General features: G+C 42.0%; 2 protein-coding genes across 2 annotated transcripts in view; one reads left to right on the forward strand and one right to left on the reverse strand.

Annotated features, from left to right (window-relative positions):
* Positions 1–10,897, forward strand: part of atp6ap2 (ATPase H+ transporting accessory protein 2) — a 58,296-nt gene extending 47,399 nt beyond the window's left edge. Inside the window, exons 8-9 of the mRNA XM_068040652.1 lie at positions 9,024–9,143; positions 9,454–10,897. Coding sequence (XP_067896753.1) covers positions 9,024–9,143; positions 9,454–9,648 — 315 coding nt within the window. The 3' untranslated portion in view covers positions 9,649–10,897. The remainder of the gene's footprint in view (positions 1–9,023; positions 9,144–9,453) is intronic.
* LOC137374482 (uncharacterized protein CXorf38-like) overlaps positions 1–15,797 on the reverse strand; it is a 129,056-nt gene that overhangs the window by 32,462 nt on the left and 80,797 nt on the right. The gene's annotated exons all lie outside the window — the stretch shown is intronic.

A 15,797-nucleotide genomic window follows, 5' to 3' on the forward strand; every position in this document is an offset into this window, starting at 1 on the left:
GACAAGATGAATCGAAACATTGGACTTCTTGGGGTCTTTTAGAGATGATGGGTTGTGGTCTTTTCTCCTTCTTGACACTTCTTCAGCAGCAAGCTAACTTTATCAGCTGCTCACTCCAGAAGGTAAAACGCACACTGACCCGACAACCAACAGCTTGAGAGCTTTCTGCCCTCACGTGCTCGCTGCTGCTGTCGGGCTTGGCCAATCAAGGGGCGTGATTGACTTCTCTGCCCACATCTTCCCCTGTTACCAGGGTTTCTGTTCTATTTTTAACTTGTCATGTAACAACCAGTAACATTGTTGCCAAACTAGTTCTTTCAGTGCCCGCTTGAAAAAAACTGGTCGACATTTATTCAGCTTGACTGAGTTCCTCAAAAAATATTTTAACAAAAAAAACAATCACTTCCATAACAGCATCAAGTTGATTTTTCAACTTTTACCAAGCTAGAAGTTAAGAATATTTTTTAAGGATTTTTTTTTTTAACTCAGAACGATCTTGTTGCTCTTACAGAAGTAGTATTTGCTTCTGTTACCTCCCAACCTATGCTGATAAGTAGAGTCTTTTTGGAAGAGAAGCTTTCAACATCATACCAATATGCATTATGTCTGAGATTCATGTGGTATCAAATGCAATACCTCACTAGTAGTATCTGTTTGAAATCGTTGTTGCTTTGGACTAAATAAACCTCAGATGGTTCTTTGCCAATTTGGATGTATGTTAATATCCTGATTCAAGTCTGCTATCTTATGTTCTATACAGCACATGATATATGCCCCATTATTGTTGAAGATTAGGTAAAAGGTGATCATATCAAATAGATTTTGGTTAATTTGCCCCATGCCGATATATACACAAAAGTTTAAGATTCTCAAGCTGGTTTTTTTTGAGGAGTGGGATGGTGGCAGTTTTTGAAATGGGACTATGCATGAGCGGATCACTTATAGCTAGTGTGGGGGCCATGAAAGGATGAATTTGGAATTCATTTCAACTGTATGTGAACATGGCAGTTTAATGGCCTTGACTATATTATTTAGTTGAACATTAAATTCTGAAATCACAAACCAATTTCTGCAAAGGGGCATAGAACAGGTTAGGCTTTTACATATGTAAATGAGCAGCCCAGTGCCTGTTTTAGGTGGCTGTTAAGGATGCCCATAAAACGCATGCAGCAAGGTCTAATTTCTACCCCCTTGTTGTAGATGGTTAGCAGTTCAATACGTTTGACTAAAAATCCCTTGGCTGGTCACCATTCTTCTGGAAGAATGTGTTTTCATAATCATTGGATGTCATAATTTATTAATTGAAAAACAGCTGCTCCACATGTTTAGTAATAAGTCTATTTCCTTCCTCTTGGGAGTACAGCATTGGTGAAATAATCAGTTTTAATCTGTTTAATACATATTTTGCAAAAACTTTAATCTGCTACAATAAAAACACAATGGTGACAAGTTAAGTTCAGCACAATTTTTTTAAATGCCAAAGAAATACAGTTTTAATATTTAAATCTAACCACTACCATTCAAAAGTGTATTGTTTTAATGTGCAAATTTAAATTTTAAATAGAGTTGAACCATTGAGTTTGAATTTACATAGTCAATTGTGTTTATAGTACTTCACTGTTTCAAAGAATTTACAATATAAAATAAGCAATTTCAAACAAAATTGAGTACTTGAAAGATGCACCTATTACCAATATAGGAATTACTTAATTTAAAGAAGCTGAAAGCTATTTTACATCTTTAATTTTTCTATTACAACTTTGTAGATGTTACAGGGCTAGGAATTGACATATAATTACTGCTGATACAAGATGATGAGAAGATGTGATATTTATACTTGTATAAATGCCATGCACCTTAAATACCACTTTCCAATAGTTTCAATTTTGAGATTGTTTGAAGTGCTGCTGAAGTTAACTGGGGGGTTTAAAATGACTCTTTGCTTCTGACCACCCTTTGTTCCTTAGTAGCTTCCTACTGGATTAATTTCAGTTGTATGCTAGTTCACTGGAAGGAATTGAGCAATAGCCAACTTGTCTAAAACTTTACAAGTTTGCATTTGTACAGTATGGTAACAGATTTTGGCTCTTGCATGTAAGAGACTTCAGGGTAAATTTTATGGTTTCGGGCTCCCAGCACAGAGCTTCACATGACAGCAGCATACATCAGGAATAGAGATATTGTGGTCAATACATACTATTTGTAGCCTCCAGTATTTTGCATCTGTTCTTCACACACAGTCCATTGATGGCATCAGGACTGAGCAGGTGAGCAAGTGGAAGTCTCGCCCTTCCACATACTGATGTTGAAATGGGGCTCCAGGAATTTCTAGGCTGAAGCAATTGGGCGGAATCTTATGTACTTAGTCCCTGCCAGAACAGTGGGACCATTTTAGGCTTGGGGACCCGATTTCCTAATGGGTGGGCTATGCCAAGGCTCTTTTCCAGAGCAACAGCTTTAGCATCCTGCCTCTGGGTTCCCCAATCAATGAGGGAGGGCAGGCGGGATAACGTGTCTATTGGTCAAAGGAAGGATTTCTAATTAAAGGGACCATGGCATGCGTTACCAGCTCTTGGGTTTTTGAGGCTGCAGCAACCACAGGAATGGAGAAGAGGTCTGGGAAGGCTGCCCCCAGGTGTCTCACCCTTACCTGCAGTGGTTTGTGAGGGGCTGCAGTGAGGTGAGCTCTTCCAAAGACGGGAAGAAGAGGTTGACCTCTCCAACCAAGTAGGCATGGATCAAAATGGCTGAGGAAGTCAGCAGAAGAAGCATGCTCCCTCCAACCCGGAGACAGTGCACCAAGAGGGTCCAGGATCTCAAGTGGCATAATATTTCCAGGGGCCAAGCCAAGCATTCTCTTGTACAGCACTCCTCAGCTCAACACATCTTGCAGATCCACTCATTCATCTTTCTGAAGACACCTCACATACCCATCCGAACAACACACTCTCTCCCTGTTGTCCTTTCACACCCATGCCTCACAGTGACCCCTCTAAAATGATGTAATTCCCTCTTTTCAATAGAAGCCAATAAGAACACTTAGGAGGAGAAGAGAGCACACTACTTGGCGAGGGGCAGAGACCTATGGTGGGGTTGGGCCCTCCAGTGACTGGTATCTTGTTGGCCACTGGCAATGTGTGCCTACCTACTCCACTGGGAAGGAGGTCTTGTTCCAGGAGGCTGCAGATGTCAGCAGCCACCTGCCCTGAGAGCCTGAAGCACTGGTGCTTAGACATGTCAAGAGAGCTGATCCTCTGCCTATAGACCCTGTCTTGGGGATCTCTCCTCCTTCCAGCTGGATCTCAGTGTCCATCCCATCTGCCCTGTGGAGGGGCATATGGTTGAGAAGGCAGCTGGTACTGCTGCTGAAGCTGTTGGTGGTGGTGTTGCCCCTGCCATTGCCCTTCAGAACAGGTAGAATGTGGAGCTGTATAAGCTGCGCCCATGCCACATGGAAGGCTGACAACAAGGAAGTGCAGCTGCAAGTGACTGAAGCGCTGGACAAGTGAAGTGCCTGCCAAGGAGTTGGCAATCACCTGTCAAGCAATGAAAGCACTCAAATGCTTTGAACAGCAGTCTCTCATCTGGCCATGGCTGGAGCTCTTCAGTGTAACTGATCACAGCCTTCCCAGCTTGTCAGTTTCACTGAAGAAGCTCTTCCCACTGTGCACACGCCTCAGTGACCTTGGCAAGCTGCAGACACCGCGTGGAAGCCATGTGTTAGGAAAGCAGGAATCCATGGTTAAAAGGCTCTTAATTGAGATGATTGAAAAGGCAATTGCTTTCACGCCAGACCCGCAGGAATTCCCCTCAGGACTCGGAACCTGCCCTGGGGAAAGCTGGAAGAGGGCGGGATAACGTCGGGTTCCCAACCCAATGTCATTTTCTGTGACCTTCCTGCCCCAAATACACCAGAGTCTGCCTGCACTCAGCTGGGAAAATTCTGCCCATTGTGTCTGAGCCAAGAAGGGCACTACAACTGTCTACAGTCATCCCTGGATCAGAGAAGGAACAAGGAATTTCACTTCTGATCACAATACCATAATCCATTGGAAGTGTACATGTGAGGCCATGATCACTATCTGTAATGTCGGGTACCCTGACAACACTGTCCAGGATTAGATGCTAATGATGGCCTTTAGGTGACATATTGGAGGATAACCACAACCCACTGAACTGGACCCCCATGAGGGAATTATTGCCTTCTGGGGAGGTGGGGGGAGAAAAATTGGAAGAGAAAATTGAAGACAGAAAATAAATTACTGGCTCCCACTCCAAGCACCCAAGAATTGCACATGGCTCACTCCTCTTTCCATTTAATGATTTTGTTCAGATTAAACTACTTAAAGCAGCGCTATTGTGCCAGAAGTTCGAACAAATTTCAATTTTCAGAAATCTTAAACGGCAAGTGACACGTGGGCCTACATCATTTATGGTGCATTTGAGATGACTACCCTTCAGGGGTCTGGAATGTCAGTAGCACCTTGTTCCGTCAGGGGAGACATCAGGCTTTTGCTCAAAGGGAGATGTTCTTGCTACTTGATGCTTGGTTGTTGTGCTGCTCCTCTAACGACAATTTCTGCTGGGATGTGGCATTATGGGCCCCACTTACTGTCATTGTACAGCAGTTATACCTGCTTCATGCAGGAGTGGTTTATTGTTGGCCCTACATTGGATTGATTTTTGCTGAAGCCTGGCATCTCCCCAATCCTTCCTCCAAATACCAAATGTTACATCAGGATGGCTACAGATGGAAATCTTACAAAGTAGCTTGACTGTTCTTTAAATGTCTGACAGGGTCAGCTTATTTTAACTTTCCCGGTGGATGAAATCTAACATTTTGCATTGATTTTTATTTTTAATAGTCTGGTCACTCAGTGAAACATTCAGATGAATTTGGTAAATCATTGCAACTGATGTTTGCCCAAAGAGACCTATATTTGCTAAGTGGTCCCTCAACTTGACCATGATGCTCTATTCATACTTGATCTCTCTCTAGCCTTTGACCACACCACGACCACGCCATCTTCCTCGGATGCCACTCTCCCTTCTTGCCCAGTTCAAAGGGACTGCTCTTGCTTGGTTCTGCTTTTAGCTATCTGATTGTAGTCAGAACATCTCCAGTAATGACTTCTCTTCCTGCCCTCATAATATTCCCTCAGTGGTGGCAGAGAATGAGAGCGCGCGCACTGGGGAACAGTGCGCCCTGATCGGTGGATTTCCAAAAAAAATCAAGGAGTGACAACAGAGTACAGCAGGCAGTCATTGATTGGTGAGTATTAGTTTTTCTAAACAAATGCTAGGGCAGCGTTTTAAACTAGGATTGGGAAACTAAAAAGTACTGTATTAAATTTATAGCTTAACAATTAAACCAATAAAATTTCTATTGGGGTAAGTATTTTTATACTAATTCACTTACTGTGTTAGCACAGAGCAGGTTTAGAGGCATTAATTAAAATTAATAGCTTATACAAGGTAGAAACTAGATTCTAAAAGAGGGAATAATTTTTTTCTTAATGGATGGGCAGCTGAGACCTGTTTGCAATTCCTGTGCCATGTGGGAACCATGACACTTCGTGTCTTGGAGGGTCATGTGAGTAGAAAGTGTCTTCAGCTGCTTGAGCTCGCGCTAAGGATTTCTGAGCTTGAGGGGCAGCTGGAGTCACTGTGGAGCATCAGTGAGGATGATAGTTTCCTGGATCATATGTTCCAGGAGGTGGCCACCCCATAGGTACCAAGTGTTCAGATAGTAGATGAGTGCCATTCAGAAGAGGCAGGAAGTACAGGATGTGTGGGGTGTGTGCCACTCTCAGACCGGTACTGAGCATTGGAGACTGCTGGGAACGACAATACCTTGAAGGAGTGTAGTCCAGACCATGGCATCAGTGGACAAGGGCTTGCACAGGAGGGAACAGCAAAGAGTAGAAATGCAGTCATTCTAGGAAATTGCTTAGTTAGGAGGACAGACAGGCATTTCTGTAACTGTCATTGTGAGTTCCACATGGTGTGTTGTCTCCCTGGTGCCTGGATAAAAGGACATCACTGAAAGGATGTAGAATATTCTGCAGGGGGAAGGGAGTGAGCCAGAAGTTTTGGTACACATTCGTACCAACGACAGAGAGAGCAGGTGTTGAGGTCCTACGGTCAGATTTTCAGGAGCTAGGAAGGATGTTAAAAAGAGGACATTTGAATGTAGTAATCTCTACCTAATTACTACCTGTGCCATGCGCCAGCAAGAGTAGAAATGGGAAGAAAGGGAGCACGATGCCTCAAGTCATGCATGGTACAGTGGAGAGGGCTTCAGATTCTTGGGACATTGGGACCAGTCCTGGGGCCGGAAGCACCTAGTCCAAAGGGACGGGTACGTCTCAACAGGACTGGGACCAATGTGCTCGTGGGAAGGTTCACTTGTGTGATCGGGGAAGGTTTAAACCTTCATTGATGCCTTTGTCACTTCCAGACTCAACTCTTCTAATGCTCTCCTGGTTGGCCTCTATCCTCCACCCTCTAAACTTTTATTTATCCAAGACTTCGTTGTTTGTATCCTGGACAGCATCAAGTTCTAGTCATCCATCACCTCTATTGGCTCCCGGTCCCCTAGCGCCTCAAATATAAAATTGTCCTTGTAGTTAAATCCCTATATGGTGTTGTCCCTACCTCTCACTAACCTTCCCCAGCTTTGGAACCCTTCCAGAATCCTCCGTTCCTCCAACTCTGGCCTCTATGCATTCCTGCTCTCTTTACCCTGCCATTGGCAGCTGTCCTTTAAGCTTGTCTAAGCTTCACATTCTGGAATTCCATCCCTAGTCCCCTCTGTCACCGCCTCCTTCCCATTTAAGATCTTCCTTTAAAACCCACTTCATTTATGAATTTTATGGTGATTCCTCCTAATAATACCTCATTTAGTTCGGCAATATTTTTTTGACTATGGCTCTGTTAAGCACCTTGAGACATTTTTCTATGTTAAAGTTGGTATATAAATACAAGTTGTTTAATTGAAAGTGCTCAAGCTAATTAATGTTTCTTTCTATAATTTACTTTGTACTCATCTTTTCAAAGTTTTTAAATACTGAGGTTAAAATAATTTTCAGTAGGTATTTCCTGACCTCATAGAACCATAGAAAAGTTATGTCACAGAAGGAGGCCATTCAGCCCATCGTGTCTATGCTAGCTGAAAAAAAACTAGCCGCCCAATCTAATCCCACCCTCCAGCACCTGGTCCGTAGCCTTGCAGGTTACAACACTTCAGGTGTAGGGTCCAGGTAGGTACCTTTTAAAAGAGTTGAGGGTTTCTGCCTCCACCACTGATCTGGGCTGTGAATTCCAGACACCAACCACCCGCTGGGTGAAAAAGTTTTTCCTCATGTCCCCACTAATCCATCTACCAATCATCTTTAATCTGTACCCCCTTGTAATTGACCTCTCTGCTAGGGGAAAGCAGTCCTTCCTGTCTACTCTATCTAGGCCCCTCATAATTTTGTCCACCTCAATTAAGTCACCCCTCAACCTCCTCTGTTCTAAGGAAAACAACCCTAGCCAATTCAATCTTTCCTCATAGCTGCAATGTTCGAGCCCTGGCAAGATTCTTGTAAATCTCCTCTCTACTCTCCAGAGCAATTATGTCCTTCCTGTAATGTAGTGGACAGAACTGTATGCAGTACTCCAGCTGTGGCCTAAGCAGCATTTTATACATCATATCCCTGCTTTTGTATTCTATACCTCAGCCAATAAAGAAAAGCATTCGATATGCCTTCTTCACCACTCTATATACCTGTCCTGCCACCTTCAGGGACCTGTGGACATGCACTCTAAGGTCTCTCATTTCTTCTACCCCTCTCAATATCCTCCTGTTTATTGTGTATTCCCTTGCTTTGTATGCCCTCCCCAAATGCATTACCTCTCACTTCTCGGGATTGAATTCCATTTGCCACTTCTCCGCCCACTCAACTATTGATATCATTCTGGAGTCTACAGCTATCCTCTTCACTATCAACTACACGGCCAATTTTTGTCATCTGCAAATTTCCCAATCATGCCTCCCACATTTCAGTCCAAATCATTAACATATACCACAAACAGCAAAGGACCCAACACTGAGCCCTGTGGAACGCCACTGGAAACCGCTTTCCAATCGCAAAAACATCCACCAATCACTACCCTTTGTTTCCTGTCACTGAGCCAATTTTGGATCCAACCTACCACATTCCCCTGTATCCTTTGGCTTTCATTTTACAGACCAATCTGCCATGTGGAACCTTGTCACATGCCTTACTAAAAATCCATGTAGACCACATCCACTGCACGACCCTCATCAATCCTTCTTGTTACTTCCTCAAAAAATTCAATCAAGTTAATAAGACACGGCCTTCCCTTAACAAATCCATGCTGACTGTTCCTGATTAATCCGTGCCTTTCTAAGTGGCAGTTTATCCTGTGTCTCAGAATTGATTCTAATAATTTACCCACCACTGAGGTCAGACTTACCAGCCTATAATTATTTGGCCTATCCTTTGCACCCTTTTTAAACAATGGTACAGTGTTCGCAGACCTCCAATCCTCTGGTACCTCCTCTGTGTCTAGTGAGGATTTGAAGATGATCCTCAGAACATCTGCTATTTCCTCCCTGGCTTCCTTTAACAACCTGGGATACAATCCATCCGACCCTGGTGATTTATCCACTTTCAAGGATGTTAGATCCTCTAGTACTTGCTCTCTCATTCTGCTTATCGTATGTAATATTTCACATTCCTCCTCTTTTACTACAATGTCTGCATCATCCCTCTCCTTTTTGAAGACAGAGACAAAGTATTTGTTAAGAACCCTGCCCACATTTTCTGCATCCACACATCTCTAAAAATCTGAAAAAATTAGGTCTCATTGAATAGCAGTGTCTGTTCGCCTTTTTGTTGTACCTTTCCCATAATTTGCAAGACTCCACTGAATACTTCTAATGAAATTTGTAGGAATATGTAGAGATTGCCATATGTTGGGAGTCGTACATGAATGGAAATCTTTAATTTTAGTTTGCAGATGAGGTATTCTCCATTTACAGTGGAAATGCTTTGATTGAATTGCTGACGGTGAAGAATTTTGATGTCTCTCTTATGAGGAAGACTCGATCTATTCTACAGTCTCCATCCATAGTAAGTCTAATATATGTTCCTATAGTTAAACTGCCTAGAGCAGCCTCAAATATTTTGTCTTAATTCAGATTATATTCACAGAACTTCAAGTGTAGGAACTATTGTCTTTTTGTTTATAAAAGACACTAATTATGATAGTCCTTTCAACAAAGGACTAAGTATAAACATCTGTTTAAACAGGCTGTAAAACAATGAAAATATTTAACTGATCATGCTGGCAAATGAGTGTCTTTTAAAATGCACAATAGTTAGAGGCTTTGGCTAATGAAGGAACAGTGGCATATTGCTAACATTTTTGTTTTCTTTATAGAGCAACCCAGGCAGCCCATATGGATTGGCCTACCAATACAACTATAACTATGCAGTTGTGTTCAATTTTGTCCTCTGGTTGATGATAGGCCTCGCTTTAGCTGTGATCATCATTGCCTACAACCTGTGGAATATGGATCCTGGTTATGACAGCATTATCTATAGAATGACTAGTCAGCGAATTAAAATGGAATAAGCTGCTTGCTTCACATCAAGTCCAAAGAACCTAGTCAATGAAAATAATGTAAATTTCTGAAGTCTGGAACAGGTTAAAGTATCAAGAAGACTAGAGTTTGTTTTTTTGCTGGGGAGTGTTCTTTCACAATGGTGATAGTAGGAGAATTTTTTAAAAATTCACTACTGATTTGTAAAATTAAATACTTTCACAGTACCTTGCTAAAATATCTGGCTGCCATGGTGGCTATTATCCGTAACTCTGGAATCGATGAGGTGATTGGCTGGTTATGAATGATTTTCTGTGATCTCTTATATTTTCATAGTGGTTTAAGTAAAATATTGGTGGGGGTGGGGGGAGTTTGGGGGGGTAGAAAGTGTAGTTACTTCAAGGAAAGATTAAATTACTGATGTATTTTTACTGGCATTTGCACAGATTTCTTCAGAAGGTAACTTGCTAAGTAGTGTTCCATTTCATGATCAATCTAACCAAGGAAAACGTTTCTGTTGCAGTTAGAAAGAATTTTGGCAAAATCTGTTTAGAATGCTATTACATGACAATCTTCAAAATGCAAGTCTGATTTAAGAATTGTAATACTTGTGACCCATATGATTTTCATAAGTTTTATCATAATTTAGTCCAATAGCTTTTCTTCAACTTTATTTAATGGGCCAGCCTAAGCTCTACCATATTAAGAAGCTTTTATTTATGCCACTATGTAAAATACAAGAAGAACTCATTTTTGTATTCCAGTCCTGAGATAAATAGCCAACGATGAATTTAACTTTTACTGAACCATTCCATTGGAATGTAATTCCATTTCCAGTATCTTTATATTGCAAATAAATGTGTAAGTGTTGGCAGTGTCTTTTGGCTTTTGTAAATCACCACTGTGCTCAGCTTACTGTTTGATTCAGTTTGTCATTTTCATGTTGAAATAGTGAAACTATCATGGATAGACATGGCAGCTGTGATCAAAAATGCACTGCAAGAAGTGACCTGATCTTAGGAAATTGATTCTGAAATGATTTGGCTTTATTTTCGTAGCTAGTGAATGTGGTGTAAAGATGTAATCTACTATGCAGACTCTTGAATGGTGGCCATGTGTTTTTATGTGTTTCAATTGTAACTGTTACAGCTATGTTTGAGCTGGAGTGATTCTGGTACCTGATAAAAATAATGGTAGAAAATGGTGGTTAGTCCTGCTATTTGTGAATGGCTGTTTTACTGATGTTCAATGCAAATGTTAATAAAGAATTAGCTGTAAATACTTGATCGTTATATTCACTGCTAAAGTAAACTTCATCACTATTGTGTAAATCAATAAATGAAAATTTGTTACATAAATCCCACCAAGTCCCAAATTTCCATTTTGAAAGTTAGAGATCCATAGCAGGTATATGGAAACAGGCCATTTTGCTCAACCCATGTCAACATTTATTTCCCACAGAAGAAAATAATTCCAATCACATTGGCCCTGTTCCCATATCTTTTCAATTTCTTTTCCTTCACCTATCTATCCAATCTAATATTGAATGTTGATGGTTTAACCACTAATCCTTGAAGTGCATTCCACATCCTCATAACTCTGAAGAAGTTTCTCTTGCTTTCTGCTCTAAATCTCGTCCATTTAATCTTGTATCTATAGTCCCTCATCCCAAATCCATATGTTCTTCCACAGCAGTCTGCTTCCAGTCAGTATATAATTTTTTTTCAACCAAAATGCATTCACCTCACATTTGCATTGAATTCCATCTGCCACTTTAGCCCATTCCCTAACTTCTCAATATCCTTTTGACTTTTGAAATAATGAACTATATGTCCTCTTTCAACATAATCTGCAAATTTCAACACCATTGAACAGAAGTGTTCCTTGAACCGAACGCTGTAGTACATTATAATAAGAAGAACTAGGAGCAGGAGTAGGCCGTCCGGCCCCTCGAGCCTGCTCCGCCATTCAATAAGATCATGGCTGATCTTTTCGTGGACTCAGATCCACTTACCCGCGCTCTCACCGTATCCCTTAATTCCTTTATTGTTCAAAAAGATATCTACCTTAGCTTTAAAAACGTTTACTGAAGTAGCGTCAACTACTTCACTGGGCAAGGAATTCCATAGATTAACAACCCTCTGGGTGAAGAAGTTCCTTCTCAATTCAGTCCTAATTCTGCTCCCTCTAATCTTGAGGCTATGCCCTCTTGTCCTAACTTCACCTGACAGTGGAAACATCCTCTCTACTTGTATCTTATCTATTCCCTTCATAATTTTATATGTTTCTATAAGATCCCCCCTCATTCTTCCAATGAATATAATCCCAATCTCCTCAGTCTCTCCTCATAAGCCAACCCCCTCAACTCCAGAATCAACCTAGTGAACCTCCTCTGCACCCCCTCCAGTGCCCATACATCCTTTCTCAAGTAAGGAGACCAAAACTGCACACAGTACTCCAGGTGCGGCCTCACCAGTACCTTATACAGCTGCAACATAACCTCTCTGCTTTTAAACTCAATCCCTTTAGCAATGAAGGACAAAATTCCATTTGCCTTCCTAATTACTTGCTGTACCTGCAGACCAACCTTCTGCGATTCATGCACAAGGACACCCAGGTCCCTCCGCATAGCAGCATGCTGCAACTTTTTACCATTCAAGTAATAATCCTTTTTACTGTTACTCCTACCGAACTGAATGACTTCATATTTATTAACATTGTATTCCATCTGCCAGACCTTTGCCCACTCACTCAATGTATCTATGTTCCTCTGCAAAGTTTCACAGTCATCTGCACACTTTGCTCTGCCACTCATCTTAGTGTCATCTGCAAACTTTGACACCCTCCACGTGGTCCCCAACTCCAAATCATCTATATAAATGGTAAATAATTGCGGTCCCAACACCGATCCCTGAGGCACACCACTAGTGACTGATTGCCAGCCAGAATAGCACTCATTTATCCCCACTCTCTGCTTCCTGTTAGTCAACCAATCCTCTATCCATGCTAATACTTTACCCCTAACGCCATGCATCCTCATCTTATGCAGCAGCCTCTTGTGCGGCACCTTGTCGAAGGCCTTTTGGAAATCTAGGTACACCACATCCACTGGGTCCCCGTTGTCCACCTTGCTCGTAATGTCATCATAGAATTCCAAAAGATTTGTCAAGCATGACCTGCCCTTCATGAACCCATGCTGCGTCTGCCCAACGGGACAATTTCTATCGAGATGCCCTGCTATTTCTTCCTTGATAATAGACTCAAGCATCTTCCCCACTACAGAGGTTAAGCTAACCGGTCTATAATTCCCCATCTTTTGTCTACATCCCTTTTTAAACAGTGGCGTCACATCTGCTGTTTTCCAATCTGCTGGGACTACCCCAGAGTCCAGCACTATCCACTATGAACCACTCTGGATAAACTGCTTTAATTTCTACTGCTTTTCCCCCTTTTAACCAATTCTTAATCCAGTTTGCTGCCCTTCTCCTAATTCCATACCCTTTAACTTCTGTAATAATTTCCTGTGTCTTACTATGTTAAAGGTTTTCCTAAATCTCATGTAGACTACATCTGCTGCATTTCTGCCATCAGCCATCTCTCAGAAGAGTTGAGGTGGGTCAAGCATGATTTTCCAGTTGCAACTCCATGCTGGCTACTTGTAACTTTCCTATCAATATCAATGTTCCCTTTTAAGCTGCATGATTGCACAGCAACCTGAAAGTTACCGCGCACACTTCAGCCCCTTTGAAGTTACAGCATGTGCATGACCGCTCAAAAGATTTAAAGGGCTCACTCCCTTAAATGAATCTGCTATACACTACAAAAAAAAATTAGGTACATTGATCAAGCCGTCATGATTTCATCCTTGGAATTATTTTTTTAAAATAAGTCCAATCATAGATGTTCAACTAACTAGGCTATATTTACATGAATTAGCTTTTTAAAAAATAAAAATGGGCACTATATTGGCCTTTTTCCAGGTCATTGACAGAACACAATAGAGTCCTGAAATAATTTCTAGGGCCATAGCAATTTCCTTCTGCACCTTTCAGGATGCTAGAATGTATCCCATTGAGCCCTGGTGCTTTGTCTTCCTTTAGCTTAATTAAGTTATCTAAAATTTACCACAATTATCACTCACCTTGCTGTCAAAACACTTCAGGATTCACCTCTCTTGAAATACATCTTTTTAGTAAAAATTAAAAGTGCCTACCTAATACATTGCCAATGTTTTGATCATCTACAAACTGAATTCTCTCTGGTCTTACCTTGCTTTTAACAATTCTTGTTTTTAAATTAATATATACCTTACTGTTGATGTAATTCCTCTAGCAAGAAAATCTCCCACAACAATTGTTATTTCTAGTCTCTATTCTGACTCTAGATTTCTTCCTGCATCCCACGACTACGTCTGTAACATACCCCTACGTTTAAGAAACCCTTTAATCACAGAATCACAGAATAATACAGTGCAGAAGAGGCCCTTCGGCCCATCGAGTCTGCACCGATGCATTGAAGACACCTGACCTGTCTACCTATCCCATTTGCCAGCACTTGGCCCATAGCCTTGAATGTTATGACGTGCTAAGTGCTCATCCAGGTACTTTTTAAAGGATGTGAGGCAACCTGCCTCTCCCACCCTCCCAGGCAGTGCATTCCAGACAGTCACCACGCTCTGGGTAAAGAAGTTCTTTCTCATATCCCCCTTAAACCTCCCGCCCCTCACCTTAAATTTGTGACCCCTCGTAACTGACCCTTCAACTAAGGGGAACAGCTGCTCCCTATCCACCCTGTCCATGCCCCTCATAATCTTGTACACCTCGATCAGGTCACCCCTCAGTCTTCTCTGCACCAGTGAAAACAACCCAAGCCTATCCAACCTCTCTTCATAGCTTAAATGATCCATCCCAGGCAACATCCTGGTGAATCGCCTCTGCACCCCCTCCAATGCAATCACATCTTCCTATAATGTGGCGACCAGAATTGCACACACTACTCCAGCTGTGGCCTTACCAAAGTTCTGTATAACTCCAACATGACCTCCCTGCTTTTGTAATCTATGCCTCGATTGATAAAGGCGAGTGTCCCATATGCCTTTTTCACCACCCTATTAACCTGCCATTCTGCCTTCAGAGATCTATGGACAAACACGCCAAGGTTCCTTTGTTCCTCAGAACTTCCCAGTGTCAGGCCATTCATTGAATACTTCCGTGTCACATTACTCCTTCCAAAGTGTGTCACCTCACACTTTTCAGCGTTAAATTCCATCTGCCACTTTTCTGCCCATTTGACCATCCCGTCTATATCTTCCTGTAACCTAAGGCATTCCACCTCACTGTTAACCACTCAGCCAATCTTTGTGTCATCTGCGAACTTACTGATCCTACCCCCCACATAGTCATCTATGTCGTTTATGTAAATGACAAACAATAGGGGACCCAGCACAGATCCTTGTGGTACGCCACTGGACACTGGCTTCCGGTCACTAAAACAGCCGTCTGTCTCCTACAGCTAAGCCAATTTTGAATCCACCTTTTCAAGTTACCCTGTCTCCCATGTGCATTTGCTTTCTTGATAAGTCTCCCATGTGGGACCTTGTCAAAGGCTTTGCTGAAATCCATGTAAACTACATCAGCTGCACTACCCTCATCTACACACCTGGTCACATGCTCAAAAAATTCATTCAAATTTGTTAGGCATAACCTCCCTCTGACAAAGCCATGCTGACTATTCCTAATCAAATTTTGCCTCTCCAAGTGGAGATAGATTCTTTCCTTCAGAATTTTCACCAATAGTTTCCCTACCACTGACGTGAGACTCACTGGTCTGTAGTTCCCTGGCTTATCTCTACAACCTTTCTTAAATAGTGGGACCACATTTGGTGCTCTCCAGTCCTCTGGCACCTCCCCCATGGCCAGAGAGGAATTAAAAATTAGGGTCAGAGCCCCTGCAATCTCCACCCTCGCCTCCCACAGCATCCTGGGACACAAATCGTCCGGACCTGGAGATTTGTCCATTTTTAAGCCTTCCAAAACCTCCAATACCTTGTCACTCCCTATGACAATTTGCTCAAGAACCTCACAGTCTCTCTAAGTTCCATATCTACATCCTCATTCTCTTGGGTGAAGACAGATGTGAGGTATTCGTTCAACACCCTACCAATGTCCTCTGGCTCCACTCA

The sequence above is a fragment of the Heterodontus francisci genome, chromosome 10, assembly GCF_036365525.1.
Source record: "Heterodontus francisci isolate sHetFra1 chromosome 10, sHetFra1.hap1, whole genome shotgun sequence".
Classification (NCBI taxonomy): Eukaryota; Metazoa; Chordata; class Chondrichthyes; order Heterodontiformes; family Heterodontidae; genus Heterodontus; species Heterodontus francisci.